General features: G+C 52.4%; 1 protein-coding gene across 7 annotated transcripts in view; it reads left to right on the top strand.

Annotated features, from left to right (window-relative positions):
• Positions 1–15,663, top strand: part of NF2 (NF2, moesin-ezrin-radixin like (MERLIN) tumor suppressor) — a 93,957-nt gene extending 78,294 nt beyond the window's left edge. For 3 of the 7 annotated variants that reach the window (XM_019018640.4, XM_055374141.2, XM_019018644.4), the window contains one exon: positions 11,823–15,663. In XM_019018640.4, coding sequence (XP_018874185.1) covers positions 11,823–11,873 — 51 coding nt within the window. In that variant the 3' untranslated portion in view covers positions 11,874–15,663. The other 4 variants (XM_019018641.4, XM_019018645.4, XM_019018642.4 and 1 more) reach the window with 3 other exon arrangements.
• Positions 15,664–15,754: the final 91 nt, after the last annotated feature.

A 15,754-nucleotide genomic window follows, 5' to 3' on the forward strand; every position in this document is an offset into this window, starting at 1 on the left:
GCAGATGGCACTTATGGCATTGTTGATATCACAGGGTATGTTTTTGTTTTTCTTCATTTTATTTTGCTGGTTTAGCCTCAAGCCCAAGGCAGAAGACCTATCTGCATTTGAGCCCTCAAAGTAGGTTGTTCCCAGGTACTCTCTATGTGGTGATGGTACTGCCCTCTGTGATACTAACCCGTGCATGAGCTTGCCTGTCTCTGTCCTCGGGCCACACTGAGCCCTTACGAGGGCAGGTGGTGCCTGGGTACTGGCCGCAGCATGCTTTGAGTCTAAAAGCAGGCACCCACCTTGTGAAGCCAGACCAGCCTCCAGGGCCCCAGAAGACTGCCTCATTCCGAAGAGCATGTCATGGGGCTGTAGGACCAGCCATTCTTCCCATCTCGTGTCATTGTTGGACTGGGGAAGGTTATGGCTTCTTGTCCAGTCAGGTGTGTCTAAAAGTCCTTTGTCTTGGTGGCATACTCCTAGCATGGAAATGGGGTCAATCTGGGCACTTTGGAGACTGGTGTGTTTAACTCAAGATCAAGACCTTTTATGCGGTGACAGCCTCTCGAGACCCATGGTCACACCTGGCAGCTTCTGGTCGTGGGGCGAAAGGGTTGCTTGTGCTGGCTCATTTTCCTTTAGAGCTTTCCCTTTCTGCACACATCCCTTTTCTTTTCAAATAAAGCAAACCCAGAGCACAGGGTCTGATATGTGAGTCCACGGGGAGTGGACTGTCTGTTCATCTGTGCTCAGCCACCTCTGCTTCAGCTTCCTCTCCATAGGCTGAGCAGAGATGTGGTCAGAGTGAACTCACATTGGAACAGTACACTCACGGCACCCTGGAGAGGAGCGGTCACTGGTTGCTGGGTGAATTAACCGAATGTTTGCTGCTTTTCTCCTGCAACAGTTCATTATTCCTCCAGCATGCCTAGGCAGTGGAGAGAATGTATTTTGCCCAATAATAAAATGACATCCTGCCTGTACTTCTCACCTAATCCCCAGTAGTACCCATGCCAACAAGCCCCACACCACCTGACAGCAGCATAGGATGTGTCCTTTGGAGTCTTCCCTGCAGTTTCTGCTCACAGAGTAGAATAAGCTCATTGGAACCTTTCTAACAAAAAGAGATCTGGCATAAGATAGATCCTACTTGTGGTCGTTATCCCATCAAGAGAGGTCAGCTGTTAAAGTCCCTGATAGATCTTATTAAAAGGTACACTTGAGCTGTCAGTGGTTCCAAGAATCCATGACATGAACCCTGTTTTGTATGCGACACTTTCATTTAGCGGGCTCCTGTTTCTTCAGCTTTCATACCCATATTGGCATTGATACCCTGATACAGAACAGTCCGCGCTCTGAGCAGGGCAGTTATGGCCAGCATTGTCACGGGCAGGCCAGCTCATGGCACCCAGAGCAGCCAGGTGGACCCACCTTGGTTTACTGAACTTTTTGTAACCATGGGGGCAACCAGAAAACCCCGCTGCATTTCAGCCAGTGCTGCCAGGTGTTCCCTCCATGGGAAGGTGCTGCTCAACCTGAATGTGACCTCCTCTTTCTTCTTTCTATAATGATGCAGAATGCTGAAATTCTTCAGGGTCCTGATTTTGACTGTCATTTCTCACTGAGCTTTTACTGCAGACAAAAGAAGTTTCATTTTTAGTTAAATTTGCACTGCTCCTGGGACATACATGGATGCATTTATTTATTCATCCATTTTAATGTCTCGATGTGAACTTGTTTTTAAAGCAGGCTACCAGGCAGTTAATCAAACACTCGGGTTAATCAAGGGTTAATAAAAGCAGGGACTTGATGTTTAATGGGACAGGCATTCTCTCAGCATCACTAGATTAAATAATGCTGCACTATTAAATTTTGCTGCACATGAAGTTCAGTGCATGTTCCATTTTCTAGACTTTGGCGGTGCCTGTGGTCAGTGACCGGGACTGATCAGCAGCCACATGCCTGCACTAGGGTGGCTCTGGGGTGGTGCATGCTGCAGTCTGGCTGGCACAAGCCTAGCTGAAGAGAAGTACTGCTTTAGGCTTGGATGTGGGGATACCTAGATGTCAAGGGCAGAACTCCATCTAGAATGCCTGGGGATGAGATGCAAAAGCTGATAGTGAATGGAACAGTTTCCAATGTCCAAAAGCTTGCTAATCTGGGATCAAACCAGCCTGCGTTGATGTTAGTTTTGCTTTGTTTTGAGACACGGTCTCCCTCTGTCACCCAGGCTAGTACATTCTCGGCTCACTGCAACCTCCACCTCACAGGCTCAAATGATCCTCCTGCCTCAGCCTCCCAAGTAGCTGAGACTAGACGTACTAGCCACCACACTCAACTAATTTTTGTATTTTTTATAGAGATGGGGTTTCGCCATGTTGCCCAGGCTGGTCTCGAACTCCTGAGCTCAACCAATCTGCCTGCCTCTGCCTCCCAGAGTGCTGGGATTATAAAAGTGAGCCACTGTGCCTGGCCTGTTTTGTTTTTAATAAGGTTTTTTGTTTGTTTTGTTTTGTTTGAGACAGGATCTCACTCTGTCACCCACCTTGGTGACAGCCTCGACCTCCTGGGCTCAAGCGATCCTCCCACGTCAGCCTCCCAAGTAGCTGGGACTACAGGCATTTGCCACCATGCTTGACTGATTTTTTTATTTTTATTTTTGTAAAGATGGGTTTCGCCATGTTGTCCAGGCTGGTCTCGAACTCCTGAGCTCAAGTGATCTTCCTGCCACAGCCTCCCAAAATGCTGGGATTACAGACATGAGCCATCTTGCCTGGCCATTGTATTTGTCCTCGTTTTCCGTACTCTTCTGCCTCACTGAGAGGTCTCAGAGTCTGCTGTGTGGTTTCAGCAGTACCCATGGGGGCTGTGTAACATTGAAGCTGATTCAAGGAGTTTGCCCTTAGGTTACCAGGGGTTACCGCATTCCCTGAGGAATGCTGAGTGGCCATCCAGTCTGATTAACCGAGGTTCCTACTTCTCTGCCACTTCCTTTCTCTATAATTCTTACTCGCTCTCTCTTTTTTCTTTTTTTTTTTATAATACTTTAAGTTCTAGGGTACATGTGCACAACGTGCAGGTTTGTTACATATGCATACATGCAGCTGTAAGAAAGGATGAATTCTTACTCTCTCGAGGCACAGTGTCCTCACCTGCAAAAGGTGGATAAAAATAGTCTTTGCCCCCAGGAGTGTTGTGAGGAATAAATGAGAGAATGTGCATGCAACACTCAGTGCACAGTCAGAGCTCAGTAAGGGGTTAAAACTCTGAAAAGGGAAAATCTGCTTGTGATCCTGCAGCAAAGGGCGAAGGACGGCATGTGGGCCACACTGCCACATCTAGGTACACTGCTTGTGCTGGGCATATTCATTCATTGTATTAATTGCTACGTGGCTGAAAGTAAAAACTTTTAAAAAGCCATAATTGGCCGGGCACAGTGGCTCATGCCTATAATCCCAGCACGTTGGGAGGCCAAGGCAGGTGAATCACCTGAGGTCAGGAGTTCGAGACCAGCCTGACCAACATGGAGAAACCCCGTCTCTACCAAAAATACAAAATTTGCCAGGTGTGGTGGCGCATGCCTGTAAACCCAGCTACTTGGGAGGCTGAGGCAGGAGAATTGCTTGAACCTGGGAGGTGGGGGTTGCGGTGAGCCAAGATCGTGCCATTGCACTCCAGCCTGGGCAACAAGAGCAAGATTCCATCTCATAAATAAATAAATAAATAGCCATAATTAACTTCACTGTTTCCTTGTAATATTTCACTTGGGTTTGCAAGGATGTATTTTTTTCCTCTTGCTAATCTTAACTTCCTGTATTTCCATTTTTCCCAATCGATGATCAGTACAACTAGTTTGCCATTTGCATCTGAGTCAGAGCAGTGCTAGCTATCAAAAGCCGCCCTGGGGAACCTGGAATTGTTTCATTCTCAGCGGGAGCGACACGTGTCCTGGCATCTGAGCCTTCCGGGTGAGGGGAGTGAGTCTGGCCGTCAGGCTGGGGTTGAGGGACACAGGGTGCCTTGAGCCTGGCTTTCGTGCCTTCAGAGCCACAGTGCCAATGATGGGAGTGGTGGCTTGGTGTGGCGTAACTGTACCACCATACCTTGATGGTAGAATGCAGTCCTGGAATATATACATTCAGGGTCTTTCTTTCATCGCTTCTCAAGAGAGGGGTTTCAGTCTCCCGATCCTGAGCTGGTCTGAGTGCCAGCAAACAAAGTCATCACTTTTGTGCCTGTGGTCTCCCAAGGAGCACAGGATTTCCAAGGAAATTGACAGATGAGAAATCATGGGGGTGGTGGAGCTTAGAAAGCTTATTTCATTAGTAAATGGTTTGAACCGTCAAGGTCCAGCTGTGGTTTCCACTGATGGAGGAACAGGAAGAAGAGGAGCCTTGACATTTATCTCAAGCGCCAGCAGCTTCTCTTGGATCAGGAAGACATAAAAGTCCAATGTCATCTTCAATTTGTGCGGGCTCCCCTTGGAGTTGCAGAGCCGGTGAAGTGAAGTAGAACAGTTAAAAAAACACCCGGGGAAGTGATAAATCACAGAGAGAGATTGCATATGCGGGAAAGGTGTCTCCCACAATTAAAACAAGTGGCCAGAGCCTCCCTGGCGACCTCTGGTCTGCATTGCCAGCCCTGAAGATGGCTCCTAAATTACTTAAGTTTAATAGGTAGTTAATATAGCCAACCCTCCTTATGACCCCAGTGGGCTGAATGGCTCTGCTTGCTTTAGGAACTGGGCGTTGTATGGTAGAGCATCTTGGCCTTGACATAAAAGGTAGCATACTGGCTCCCCAGCCCTGAACCTTCCCTGCTGGAGCAAGGCAGGGGTGAGAGGGGGAAGGAAAGAAAAAGGAGTGGGGAGTGGGGTGGGGAGCAAGGATTAACAGCGGTAGCAGCACCAGATGTGGGCATAGCACACTGGGAAGAAATTGCAGTGGCGATCTGAACTCTTCCTCTCCGCTTCCTGGCTCTGTGGAAGCCCAGGGAAGGCATTAGGAACTGCAGGCTGCTCTTAGTGCTCCTCCCGGATGGGACACCTTGGGCTCATCCCTGAAGGCCACTCCTACCACTCTCACACACTGAGTTCCTGGTGTCTCGTAACTGTTGAGAGCTTAGTTTTCTTGCTTGTTTCTGGTAGCTCTAGATAGAAGACTGTATCGGCCTCTTCTAAAAGTCAACAAGCCAATCCTGTTTTTGGTTAAGAGACTTTACCCGGTCAAGCAGTTGTTCTTTGGGAGGTGTTGAAGAGCCTACAAACCTGCCTTGCCTGCCTAGGTATTTTACGACCATTTGGAGATGCCTGAGGATATTACCAGGCCTTATTTGAGGCAGTAAAACACCCCGTTCGGCCCCTCAGCACTGAAGATGTGTTTCAGTGCAGCTCTCCTCGGCACCGGATTCGGATTCGTTGCTGCAACAGTGGGAGGGAAGAGCCAGATGCAAACTCGTTCTGCGAGCCCGAGGTTCTGTTCTCATGATCCTTGCTGTGATTTCTCTTTTGATGTTGGCAATTTTAAAATGACATCAGTCTATCTGGACCTTTTTCCTAAGGCTCTTGCTCAGACCACTCAGTAGATAGCCGCCACCTGCCCAGTGAGGTGAATCAGGCCCATTAGGCTATTTGTCAGGGGAAGGAACAGAGGAGCAGCGGAGGGCCCTGCTGGCCAGTGCCACAGGGCAGCCTGTAAAGCAGGTAGACAGGTTTTCAGGCAGCTTTTGCTGCTTTGGGTCCCTCAGGGATTAATACACAAAAAGGGCCCCTTGGGTATTCAGTGGCAGATTTCTCTTGAGAGCAGATAAAGTCGCTAATACCAAATTGGATTTGTTCATTGGGGTGGACTTGGCCTTTCGTTCCACCTCTGTGTAGGATAAGTGTGTGGATAGTGCTCCCACTGTGCACATCACCATATGGCATTTGGGTGCAGCTGTCCCTAGCCAGACTGCAGAAAAGCTTGATCTGGGCCGGACGCGGTGGCTTATGCCTGTAATCCCAGCACTTTGGGAGGCCGAGGCGGGCGGATCACGAAGTCAAGAGACTGAGACCATCCTGGCCAACATGGTGAAACCCTGTCTCTACTAAAAATACAAAAATTAGCTGGGCGTGGTGGCAGGCGCCTGTAGTTCCAGCTACTCAGGAGGCTGAGGCAGGAGAATCGCTTAAACCCAGGAGGCAGAGGCTGCAGTGAGCGGAGATCGCGCCACTGCAGTTCAGCCTGGCAACGGAGTGAGACTCCGTCTCAAAAAAAAAAAAAAAAAAAAAAAAGAGAAAGAAAAGAAAAGCTTGATCTGGCCACTTAGTACAGCCATCCCCCTTCACTGGCCCTTCCTCTTTGCTCATTTGGAAGGGGGAAGGTTTCCCACACCCCAAACCAAAGATTCTTTTGGAATTTGCTGCTGCTGGATTCAGCTGTCACCTTTCTGCTCCGAGTCTGCTTTCTCCCTGTGGATCCGGTGCCAGAGGATCTGCACGTCCTTTTGTGTCTACACCCTCTCCCGCTCCTTCATTTTCAATATGTAGTAGTGGAGAGGAAGTGTAACATGATTTTAGGGCTCACATTTCAATTCCACTGCATTTTTATGGGACAAGCAGAGACCCAGCGCCTGGAGTTATTAGGTTAGTATCTACAGTGGGTTCAGTACTGTGAGTCTTATTGTTTAAAATGAATGAGATGGTCCCCTCCTACCTTCTTTTCTCCTCCCCTATGATGAGTGGATTGAGGCAAGGCCCCCAGAGACGAGTTGAAGGAATCCTGGTGCTCTGATTAGTTTTGTTCCCCAGCTTAATTGTACAGCTTCCTTTCTCTCACCACTGATAGCCAAAGTAGCTCTGTGTCTCCCCCAACCTTCCCTTGCTTTAGGAGCAAGATGATCACAATGCAGCCTTGTGAATCAATTTTCTCTCTGTGCTGATGAAAGTGTAATTCATTCTTAATCAAGCAGCCTTGCTGCTGCAGGCTCCGTGCCGGAATACATTTAGTTACCCTCCCATCACTTTGGGAAACGATCCCCCAAAAGGGCTTTTAGAGGAGAGCTGGAAGGAGAGTTGGCCGTGCACCTCATGCTATGATTTTCCAGCAGGGGGCACTCTCAGGAACGATGCTGGTGGAGGCTTTGTAGCTGGAAGCCGTCTGCTGCTGGCAGGGCAGCAGGAGAATGTTTGTCACAGGTGCCTTCCAGGCTTGCTTTCTCCAGCCCCTGGGGCCATTTCTCAGAAGTACCTTAATGGCCACCCAAAATCCTCAGGTAGCAGTGAGGAGGAACAGTTGAAGATGCAGATTGCATGCCTGGGTTAGAGAGTGCCGGCTGGGTACCAGGTTCTTTTAGCCAGCCTCCTCTGTCTTTTTAAGTAGACAGATGTGTCTCCTGAATCTGAACTTGTTTAGATTGGGTGGATGTGTCTGTTTTTGTCACACCACACACAATTTGGGGAGCGTAAGGAGGCCCAGCTCTGCCAGAATGGAACTCTCCTAAGTTCTCCCCTGCCGTCTCACAGCCTGCTGGCTGTCACAAACAGCTGGCAGTTTTATGGACAAGTGGGCAGGGGAAAAGGGACTCTGCTGGGGCTGAGTCTCGATGTTGGGCAGGAAGTAAAAGCCAGGACCCAACAAGTGGATCAGAGGGGGGATGTGAAGATGAACAGTCAGATAGCAATAAAGCCTCATAGATCTGCCCCAGAGAAAGAAAAGGAAGTTCATCTCCTCAGAATGGAATTGGATTAGTGACAGACTTGAGCAGCCGGTTCAGTCGAGAGAGAACTTAATTCCTCCTGTGTTATTCACACGGCTGATTCTAATCAGATGTGAAGAGACAGCTGGAGGAGAGCAGCGGGTCAGCCCATGCCTGGTGCGGAGGCTTCATGTTCTTGTAGGCATCTTCAGGGAACTGGCAGGAGCGCTTTGGGTTGGAGACTCTGAGCAGGGCCCTTGGGTTTATAGCCTGCCCAAGGAACTGGGCCTGGCTGCGGGACTCCCATGGTTGGACCTTGTCTAGATTCAGTGAAAGTTTTGAAGGACAGTGCATGGCAGACGTCACTGGTCACGTTCACCAGAGCTTGGCTCACTTGTCTTCAGAAGGATTCAAAGGCAGTTGACCAGACTTGGCAAGTCCCAGACTGGTGCAGCCACTATCCTCGAGACCCTGGTTGTACACCCTGAGGTGCTTCTGCTTCATTACCTGCTGAAATTTGGAGACCTCTTCTTCCTGGATAACCTTCAAGATACTCATTGTGCATGCGAGGAATTCCCCGCCCTCCTGGGGGGACTCCACTCCCCAGACAGGCAAGGTTGGGCAAGGGGAGGGCTGTTGCTGGATTGCCAAAGGGAGCACGGACATTTTTGTTTGGAATTCAGGGTGGGAATGGGACTCACCAGAGTGGCTTCAGTGCTCAACTCACAGTGCAACATAGGACAAGGCGAAGGCCTTCTTGGGAGGCCTCTTCTGGCTCTAGCAAGCAGGTGTTGCTGGGCAGTGTAGAGGGACCCAGGCCGGTCGCTGAGCAGGAAGATGTACCTAACACTGGTAGGCCTGCACACCTTAGGGTATGAGAGCATCGCAGGGGAACCAGGAAACTTGTTAGCTGGTTTTCATGTGTTTAAAAAGAAGACTCGGAGGCAGAGTTTATTTTATGAAGGGCTAGCTTTTTGCCATTTCTTCTGAGCTTTTGCCTTTTCCTTTATGAATACTTCCTGCCTATGGGTGTACTGTAAATGTGACAGCCAGTGAGCTTTCTAGAAGCAGCAGATGGTGAAAGATCCACAGGTGAGGAGCCTGCCCACTGGAGGGGCGAGACAGTGCCCAGGCAGGGCGTGCAGGTGGCAGAGCTGTTTGCATGCCCCGTGGGGTGGCTTCCCAAGCTCTCTGTAGAAAAACTGCCTGAGGGCAAATGGCTCCACTGAGCTGCTACCTGCAGGAAAGAAGCTCAAGGGCTCTCCTCGTCTCACTGCCTGCCTTCCTCACCTGCTGGGAGGAGGGCATTGTGGTGTCTGAGATAAAGGATACCCCCAAGGTGGAAGCAGAGCCATGGGGATGGCTGGGAGGGCCACTCCAGCAGCAGGGAGGAGCATTGTGCAGTAAATTCTGACTCCGGGGCTCCTGTGGGGATTGGAACCCATAGGAATTGCACAATGAGGGTAAAGGATGGGGCGGCAGCAGCCAGGTCTGTCTAAGGGGCAAGCAGCAGTGGCCGAAGGCTCCCAGGGCCCTCGGGCAGCAGCCCTTGCTGACCAGTGCAGCCAGGTCGTGGCTGCCTCCAGCTGGTTGGTCTGCCTTTCCCTCTGACTGCCTCAGTGCCTTCTGGAGGACTGTGGCTCTCTCTCCTGCCCAGTGGCTGTGGTGCTTTCCTACTTCTATGTGGGCAGACTGATTTCCCTCTCTACCTTTACTTGTGGCTGAGGCGAAGCTCCTGCTCTTGCAAGATAAGAAGTGGGGCTGAGGCGCTGCAGTGCAGCTGGGGTGGGGCTCAGGAAGCACCCCGCCCACCCCAGAGCACTCTGCATCCTAATAAGCACATGCTCGAGTCACTGGAATCTGGTGCTGCTGGCACTGCCAGAACCCTCCCCTAGCACCTCGAGGGGACAGCCAGCATGCTCCTTGGGTGGAGGATCCAGGAATTCTTGGAGCCAACATTGCACAAATGGGCAGGAGCCTCTCAAGGCCCCCACAGCCTGGGCTCCCTGCCTGGGGAAGTGGCCAGGCTTCATGGGGGCATCACTTGGCCCGCCTGGTAGGCATGGAGGCCAGTGCCATACGTGACCTTGCTGTTGCCTGCACCCCTTCCTAACGAGCACCCTGCTCCCCGCTGGAAGGAGAGGAGCCAGGGCTCCTCCCTCCCCAGGGAGGGGAGAAACGTGATGTTGCTATTAGCAATAACAGCTGCCGAGTTCCCACCATGCGCCAGGTGCAGTGTTGAGTGCATCACACGTGGTTCCCAATTCCTCTGCCTGTCACCCCACGAGGAAGGGGCTGCCATCACGCCCGCTTCACGGTGAGGAACTGAGGCTAGAGGGGAGCAAGTGACCTGCCCAGGGCCACACAGCTGGTCAGTGGCCCAGCTGGGCCTTGCACCAGGCAGCTGACTGTGCCTGTATCTGACTCAAAGTGTCTGTTCTTTTCAGAAACCTGAGCGGAGATACTGGGCTCACATGCTTTCATTTAAACCCTCTCCCATTTTTGCCCCAGTAGTTATCTGGCAGCTAAATCTCTTCCTCCTTTCTTCCCCAGTGACCATTCTGGTTCCCATCATCACAGGGCACATAACTCCTGGCCCTTCTCCTCTGATTACATTTAGGGAGAAGCCCATCCTGACGCAGCTCCCTTCTAGAGGGAGTTCCATTTAGGCAAAAAAGCGCTCTCCATTCCCATCAGAACCGGGCTTTCCAAAGGGCTCTGAAATTGGTTCCACTGAAGAAAGCAGCTGAGCTGCCTCCCCACATTCCGCTTGTTAGTCGGGAACTTCAAGGCCAAAAGATTTGGCAGGATTTAAAGAGTTGCTCTCAAGCTGTCTCATCCTGAGCACACTAATGCTGTCTGTCTTGTGATGGTGAAGTGGTGGGTTTGGAGTCTCCCTCCCCTGCCCTTTATGGAGCCGCCGATAGTACTGAGGACTCTTCACATGCAGACTCGAGGGGTCCAGAGAATGGGCCAGACCATCTTGCCTGCCCCATGGCAACCTCCAGAAGAAAGAGGCTCAGAGAGGTCAGGGGTGTCTGCAGTGAGCTGCTGATGGCAGAGAGTGAGCTCTCGGACCTTCTCAGCCCCGTGTGGAGCTCTTGCCTCTCCCGCGAACCTCAGTTTAGTTATCATCATAGCCCACGTCCTGGTCACTTAACAAACATTGAGCTCCTGATCGGCACATAGCACTAAGCCAGATGTTTGGGGGATATGAAGATGAATGGTACAGACTCCCTCCCCTCCACCCCCGCACTCCTGTGGGAAGTCCCGGAGCTGGAAATGGAACACAGTCACACCCAAGGCATTGATTTCAGGAGTCAGCAGAGAGCAGGGAGTAGGGAGAGTGCTGGCTCCAGATGCTTCTATCCAGGGAGATGCTGGGAAGTGGTCCAGAGTCAAGGGCTTAGGAGGTTGCAAACCTCACCATGCCAAGAGCTCGGTCCCTGATCCACCCCATCCCCTTGCACATCTCCCTGACTGTCCTTCTTTACATTTGCTGGGCAGAGTGCCACCTGTGTGCACCAGCCCTCCCTGCCTGCACCAGCCACCCTGAGAAAGCCGTTGCCTCCAGCTCATGGAGAGAAACACCTTCTCAGCTGCCACGTCATGAGCAAGTTTGCTTCGGGACCACCTGGGAAACCAGGAGTAGAAGGGGTAAACTCTTCCTCATCTGCCACAGGCCTGCCTTGCCTCAGGCCACGTCACCTTACCCCAGCCATGTTGCCAGGGCATGAGGACTAAGATGCTTGCCCTGCCAAGCCCGGAGGGGATGAGCAGCCTCAGCTGGTGCCGCCACAGACAGCACACCACAGAGGTGGCTCAGGGACCTTGGTAGATGGGAATGTGAGAATCTATTAAAATAGGCAGGGATCTCCGGTCCTCTGTCAAGAGGCAATGCTGACGGCTTTTTCCTGCTGGTGTGCCTCTGCCCACCAGCCTTCCCCTTGCACATCCTTATTTGTCACCTCCTAATTTGAATTATTGGGCAAATCTGGCCGCTTATTTGGGACTGACAGCCAACTTCTTGAGCATCTATTTGAACAGCCTTCCCTTTCGCTCCCAGCCACCTTTGAGGTGAGTCCAAGTGGCAGGACAGGACCCTGTATGACAGAGCGGAGGTCTTGTGCCCTCTCAGCTTCTTCTCTGCTTTCTTACAGCTCACCTTGCAGAGCGCCAAGTCCCGCGTGGCCTTCTTTGAAGAGCTCTAGCAGGTGACCCAGCCACCCCAGGACCTGCCACTTCTCCTGCTCCCGGGACCGCGGGATGGACCAGATACCAAGAGAGCCATCCATAGGGAGCTGGCTGGGGGTTTCCGTGGGAGCTCCAGAACTTTCCCCAGCTGAGTGAAGAGCCCAGCCCCTCTTATGTGCAATTGCCTTGAACTACGACCCTGTAGAGATTTCTCTCATGGCGTTCTAGTTCTCTGACCTGAGTCTTTGTTTTAAGAAATATTTGTCTTCCTTTGTCTAATGTGGGATTCCTGACTCCCTTCGTCCAAGGCACCCTGGTGTGTGTGTGTCTTGCACTCCAGAGCTGACCTCCACCGCCCAGCCTGGGAAGTCATTGTAGGGAGTGAGATACTGAAGCCCTGAGAAGCCAGTGCCATCATCCCCACCCCGCCCAGGGTTCTGGAACATTCATTCCCCCACTGGTGAGGACCTGGCATGCAGCGAAGCAGCCCAGCCCGGCGGATCCCAGGCCCAGCACGCCTGCCGGCTTCTCATCGTCAGGGAGCCCGCCCAGAGCTCGTGACGAGCAACTGCTGGGTCCCCGCCAGGCACCCCGAGGCGGCGCTCTGGCTGGCAGCTGGTGGGGAATAGGCAGGGCAGCTGTGGCTGGGGAGAGACTTTAGGCAGAAGCTGTGATGCAGGCTGACTGCCAGCCAAGGGGCTGGGTAGTGCCGTGCGGGAGCTGACGGTACAGGGCACTCGCTGTCCCCCTCCGGCCACCCTAGACCAGGGTCCGAGAGGCAGGCAGGAGCCACTCATGTCTTCCCCATTGCCCGACGCCCATAGACGCTCCTTCCTGTGTGGGGCTGGGGCACTCCCTGGTCATACTGCAGTCAGCACCCGTAACCCGGCTATGACCAGGGATCCGTAAGCCCTGTGGCTCCACAGGTGCTGCTTCTCACTGGCCCAGACTCCGAGCTCCACCAGCCCAGTCTGCACGGCCCATCTGCTTCACCTTCCCTCCCAGCCACGTGCCAGTGGCCACAGCCCACTTCCCAACCCACTGTTGTACCCAGGCCTCACCTTGCTGTTGCCCTTGTCCCTCTTTGGGCCCTGAATTTTCTGTTCCCTGGGGGCCAGCCAGGGCCCTTTGTGCCCCTCCCAGCACAGGCCTGATGCAGGTGTCCACTCACAGGTGGCGCTCACCTAGGCTGTCACAGTACTCCATGCCAGGCAACAGAGGGCCACAGAACCACCCCCACGGCTCACTCCTTGGTCTGGGGCCACCTTCTTGCCCTTTCTTTTTTTTTTTTTTTTTCGAGATGGAGTCTCTCTCTGTCACCCAGGTGGGAGTGTGGTGGCACAATCTCGGCTCACTGCAACCTCCACCTCCTGAGTTCAAGCAATTCTCCTGCCTCAGCCTCCCAAGTAGCTGGGACTACAGGCATGCACCACCATACTTGGCCAATGTTCTGTATTTTTAATAGGGACGGGGTTTTGCCATGTTAGCTAGGCTGGTCTCAAACTCACACCTGGGATTACAGGCATGAGCCACTGCACCCAGCCCCTTCTTGCCCTTTCTTTTCTCCATGGCTGATGCTGCTGTGGCCAGCCAGAGCCCTTGAGATCCTTCCGGTTTGGCTGTTATGTAAAGCAGGTGATTTGTCTTAATCAGATAAAAGATAGAGGCTATGGGGGCCTCAAGATTTTTGGAGAGCAGAGGTGGTCTCTGGCAATTCCATCTGGTTTTGAGAAACTTAGCAGCTCACAGAGCACAGAGATCCTGCCTTCTTCCCACTATCAGGCTGACCTAATGGGGTTGGGCTGCTCGGCAGCTGCTTGGGTCACCTTGCCCCAAGGAAACCAGCCCTGGGTGCCACCCAGCCACTTAGGGTCTACAGGGTGGGACTCCAGACCTAGAGCGTAAGTATGGATGTTGTGGCCCTGTGTCTTCCTAGTGTGACCCAGCCAGGAGCGGAAGCTTCAGGCATTTGTAAAGTGAGGTCTGGCTCTGCCTCCTCCGTTTTTTTTTTCTGTTTCTGTTTCCGTTTTTTTTTTTTTTTGAGATGGAGTCTCGCTCTGTCGCCCAGGCTGGAGTGCAGTGTCATGATCTCAGCTCACTGCAACCTCCGCCTCCCAGGTACAAGAGATTCTCCTGCCTCAGCCTCCCAAGTAGCTGGGACTACAGGCGTGTGCCACCGTGCCTGGCTAATTTTTGTAGTTTTAGTAGAGATGGGGTTTCGCCATGTTAGCCAGACTGGACTCGAACTCCTGACCTCAGGTGATCCTCCCGCCCCGGGTTCCCAAAGTTCTGGGATTATAGGCGTGAGCCACCATGCCCGGTCTCTTCTCAGTCTTGAAGCCCATCCCTGGATTTCCACCGGGAGTTACTTTCCTCCTGACCTGTAAATTTGTTCTTTAACAATGGCTGCAGGTGGGAGCATATGGTGGTTTATAAAAACGCTGTCGGGCTTTGTTTCCTTCTTTAGCTGCCGTGTGTACTTCTGAAGTCTGGGAAGTGCCAAGCCACACGGCCTCAAGGGAGCTGGCTGGTGTTTGAGCTGTGGCAGAAGCACCTGGGGCTCCAGGGAGCAGGCTGGGAACTGCAGGACCTTGCTCAGCCAGGAGCACTTCCCCCTCCTTGAGGCAGGAATACCGAGGTGCCTCCCCACAGATGGAGAAGGTGGAGAGGAGGATGGGCCTCAGGAGCATCTCAAGCCCCAGTAGCAGGAGAAAGAAAGAAAGAGATGCCTGGTTTTCACAGACTGGTTCCTGTGGCTGGGATGACTGCATCCTTTTTTTTTTTTTTTTTTTTGAGACGGAGTTTTTGCCTTTGTCGCCCAGGCTGGAGTGCAATGGCGTGATCTCGGCTCACTGCAACCTCCGCCTCCCGGATTCAAGCAATTCTCCTGCCTCAGCCTCCCGAGTAGCTGGGATTACAGGCACGCACCTCCACGTCCGGCTAATTTTGTATTTTTAGTAGAGATGGGGTTTCTCCATGTCGGTCAGGCTGGTCTCGAACTCCCGACCTCAGGTGATCTGCCCACCTTGGCCTCCCAAAGTGCTGGGATTACAGGCATGAGCCACTGCGCTTGTCCAGACTGCGTCCTTTTTAAGCGAACATTTTAGGGCCTGGGAGTTTGTCAAGTAAGGAAGTCTCAAGCCCATAGAGCAGCGTCCTGACCACGGTGGTTTCATTACGAGCCCTTCTGCTGGCTCTCAGGCAGAAGCTCCACAGCACCGGGACCATTCATGAGGTCACTGCCCAGCTCATGATGTCCGCGAGGCTGTCCTTTTGGCCAGTAGCCGTGTGCAGCTGTGTGGCACAGATGGCTTCGTTCATCCTGATCAAGGCCCCACCTCAGCCACAGCAGTCCCCGCAACCTGTGTTGTCCACCCTATTATTCATGTACCTGCCAGGCCCTGCTAGACAGCACCCCGTGGCATTACATAACACTTCATGAGTGGCTGTGTCTTGTAATTTTGGGGACAGGTTTCTCTCTTTCCCTCTCTTTTTTGTCAAAAGCCCAGAGACTGACAACCAGCTGCAGTGTCTAAGTGTTCCTCACTGACAGGGTGGGGCCTCACCACCCCTGGAGGGAGCAGCGTTGGCAGGGAGACAGCCTGGCCCAGTGACCCTGGGCCCAAGCCAGCCCCTCCAGGGCTTTCAGGGAAGCGCCATCCATTTTCAAAGATGTCAAACGTCACTTCTTCCTGTAGGGCCCGAGTCCTGCCTCCTATCAGGGCCAGATCATAAAAGGCTATTTTCTATTCTGGGGAACGATTGTAACTTAAATGATTGTTTTAATAAAAATTCTAAGCTGGAAAATACTTGCCTTGGGCTTCCTCAGTTTGCCTGTTGCTCAGGCCATTGAGGCGTCAAGAACACGGCTGGGTGGTGGGGCTGTCTTGTGGTTCTG

The sequence above is a fragment of the Gorilla gorilla genome, chromosome 23 (assembly GCF_029281585.2).
Source record: "Gorilla gorilla gorilla isolate KB3781 chromosome 23, NHGRI_mGorGor1-v2.1_pri, whole genome shotgun sequence".
In the NCBI taxonomy this organism is placed as follows: Eukaryota; Metazoa; Chordata; class Mammalia; order Primates; family Hominidae; genus Gorilla; species Gorilla gorilla.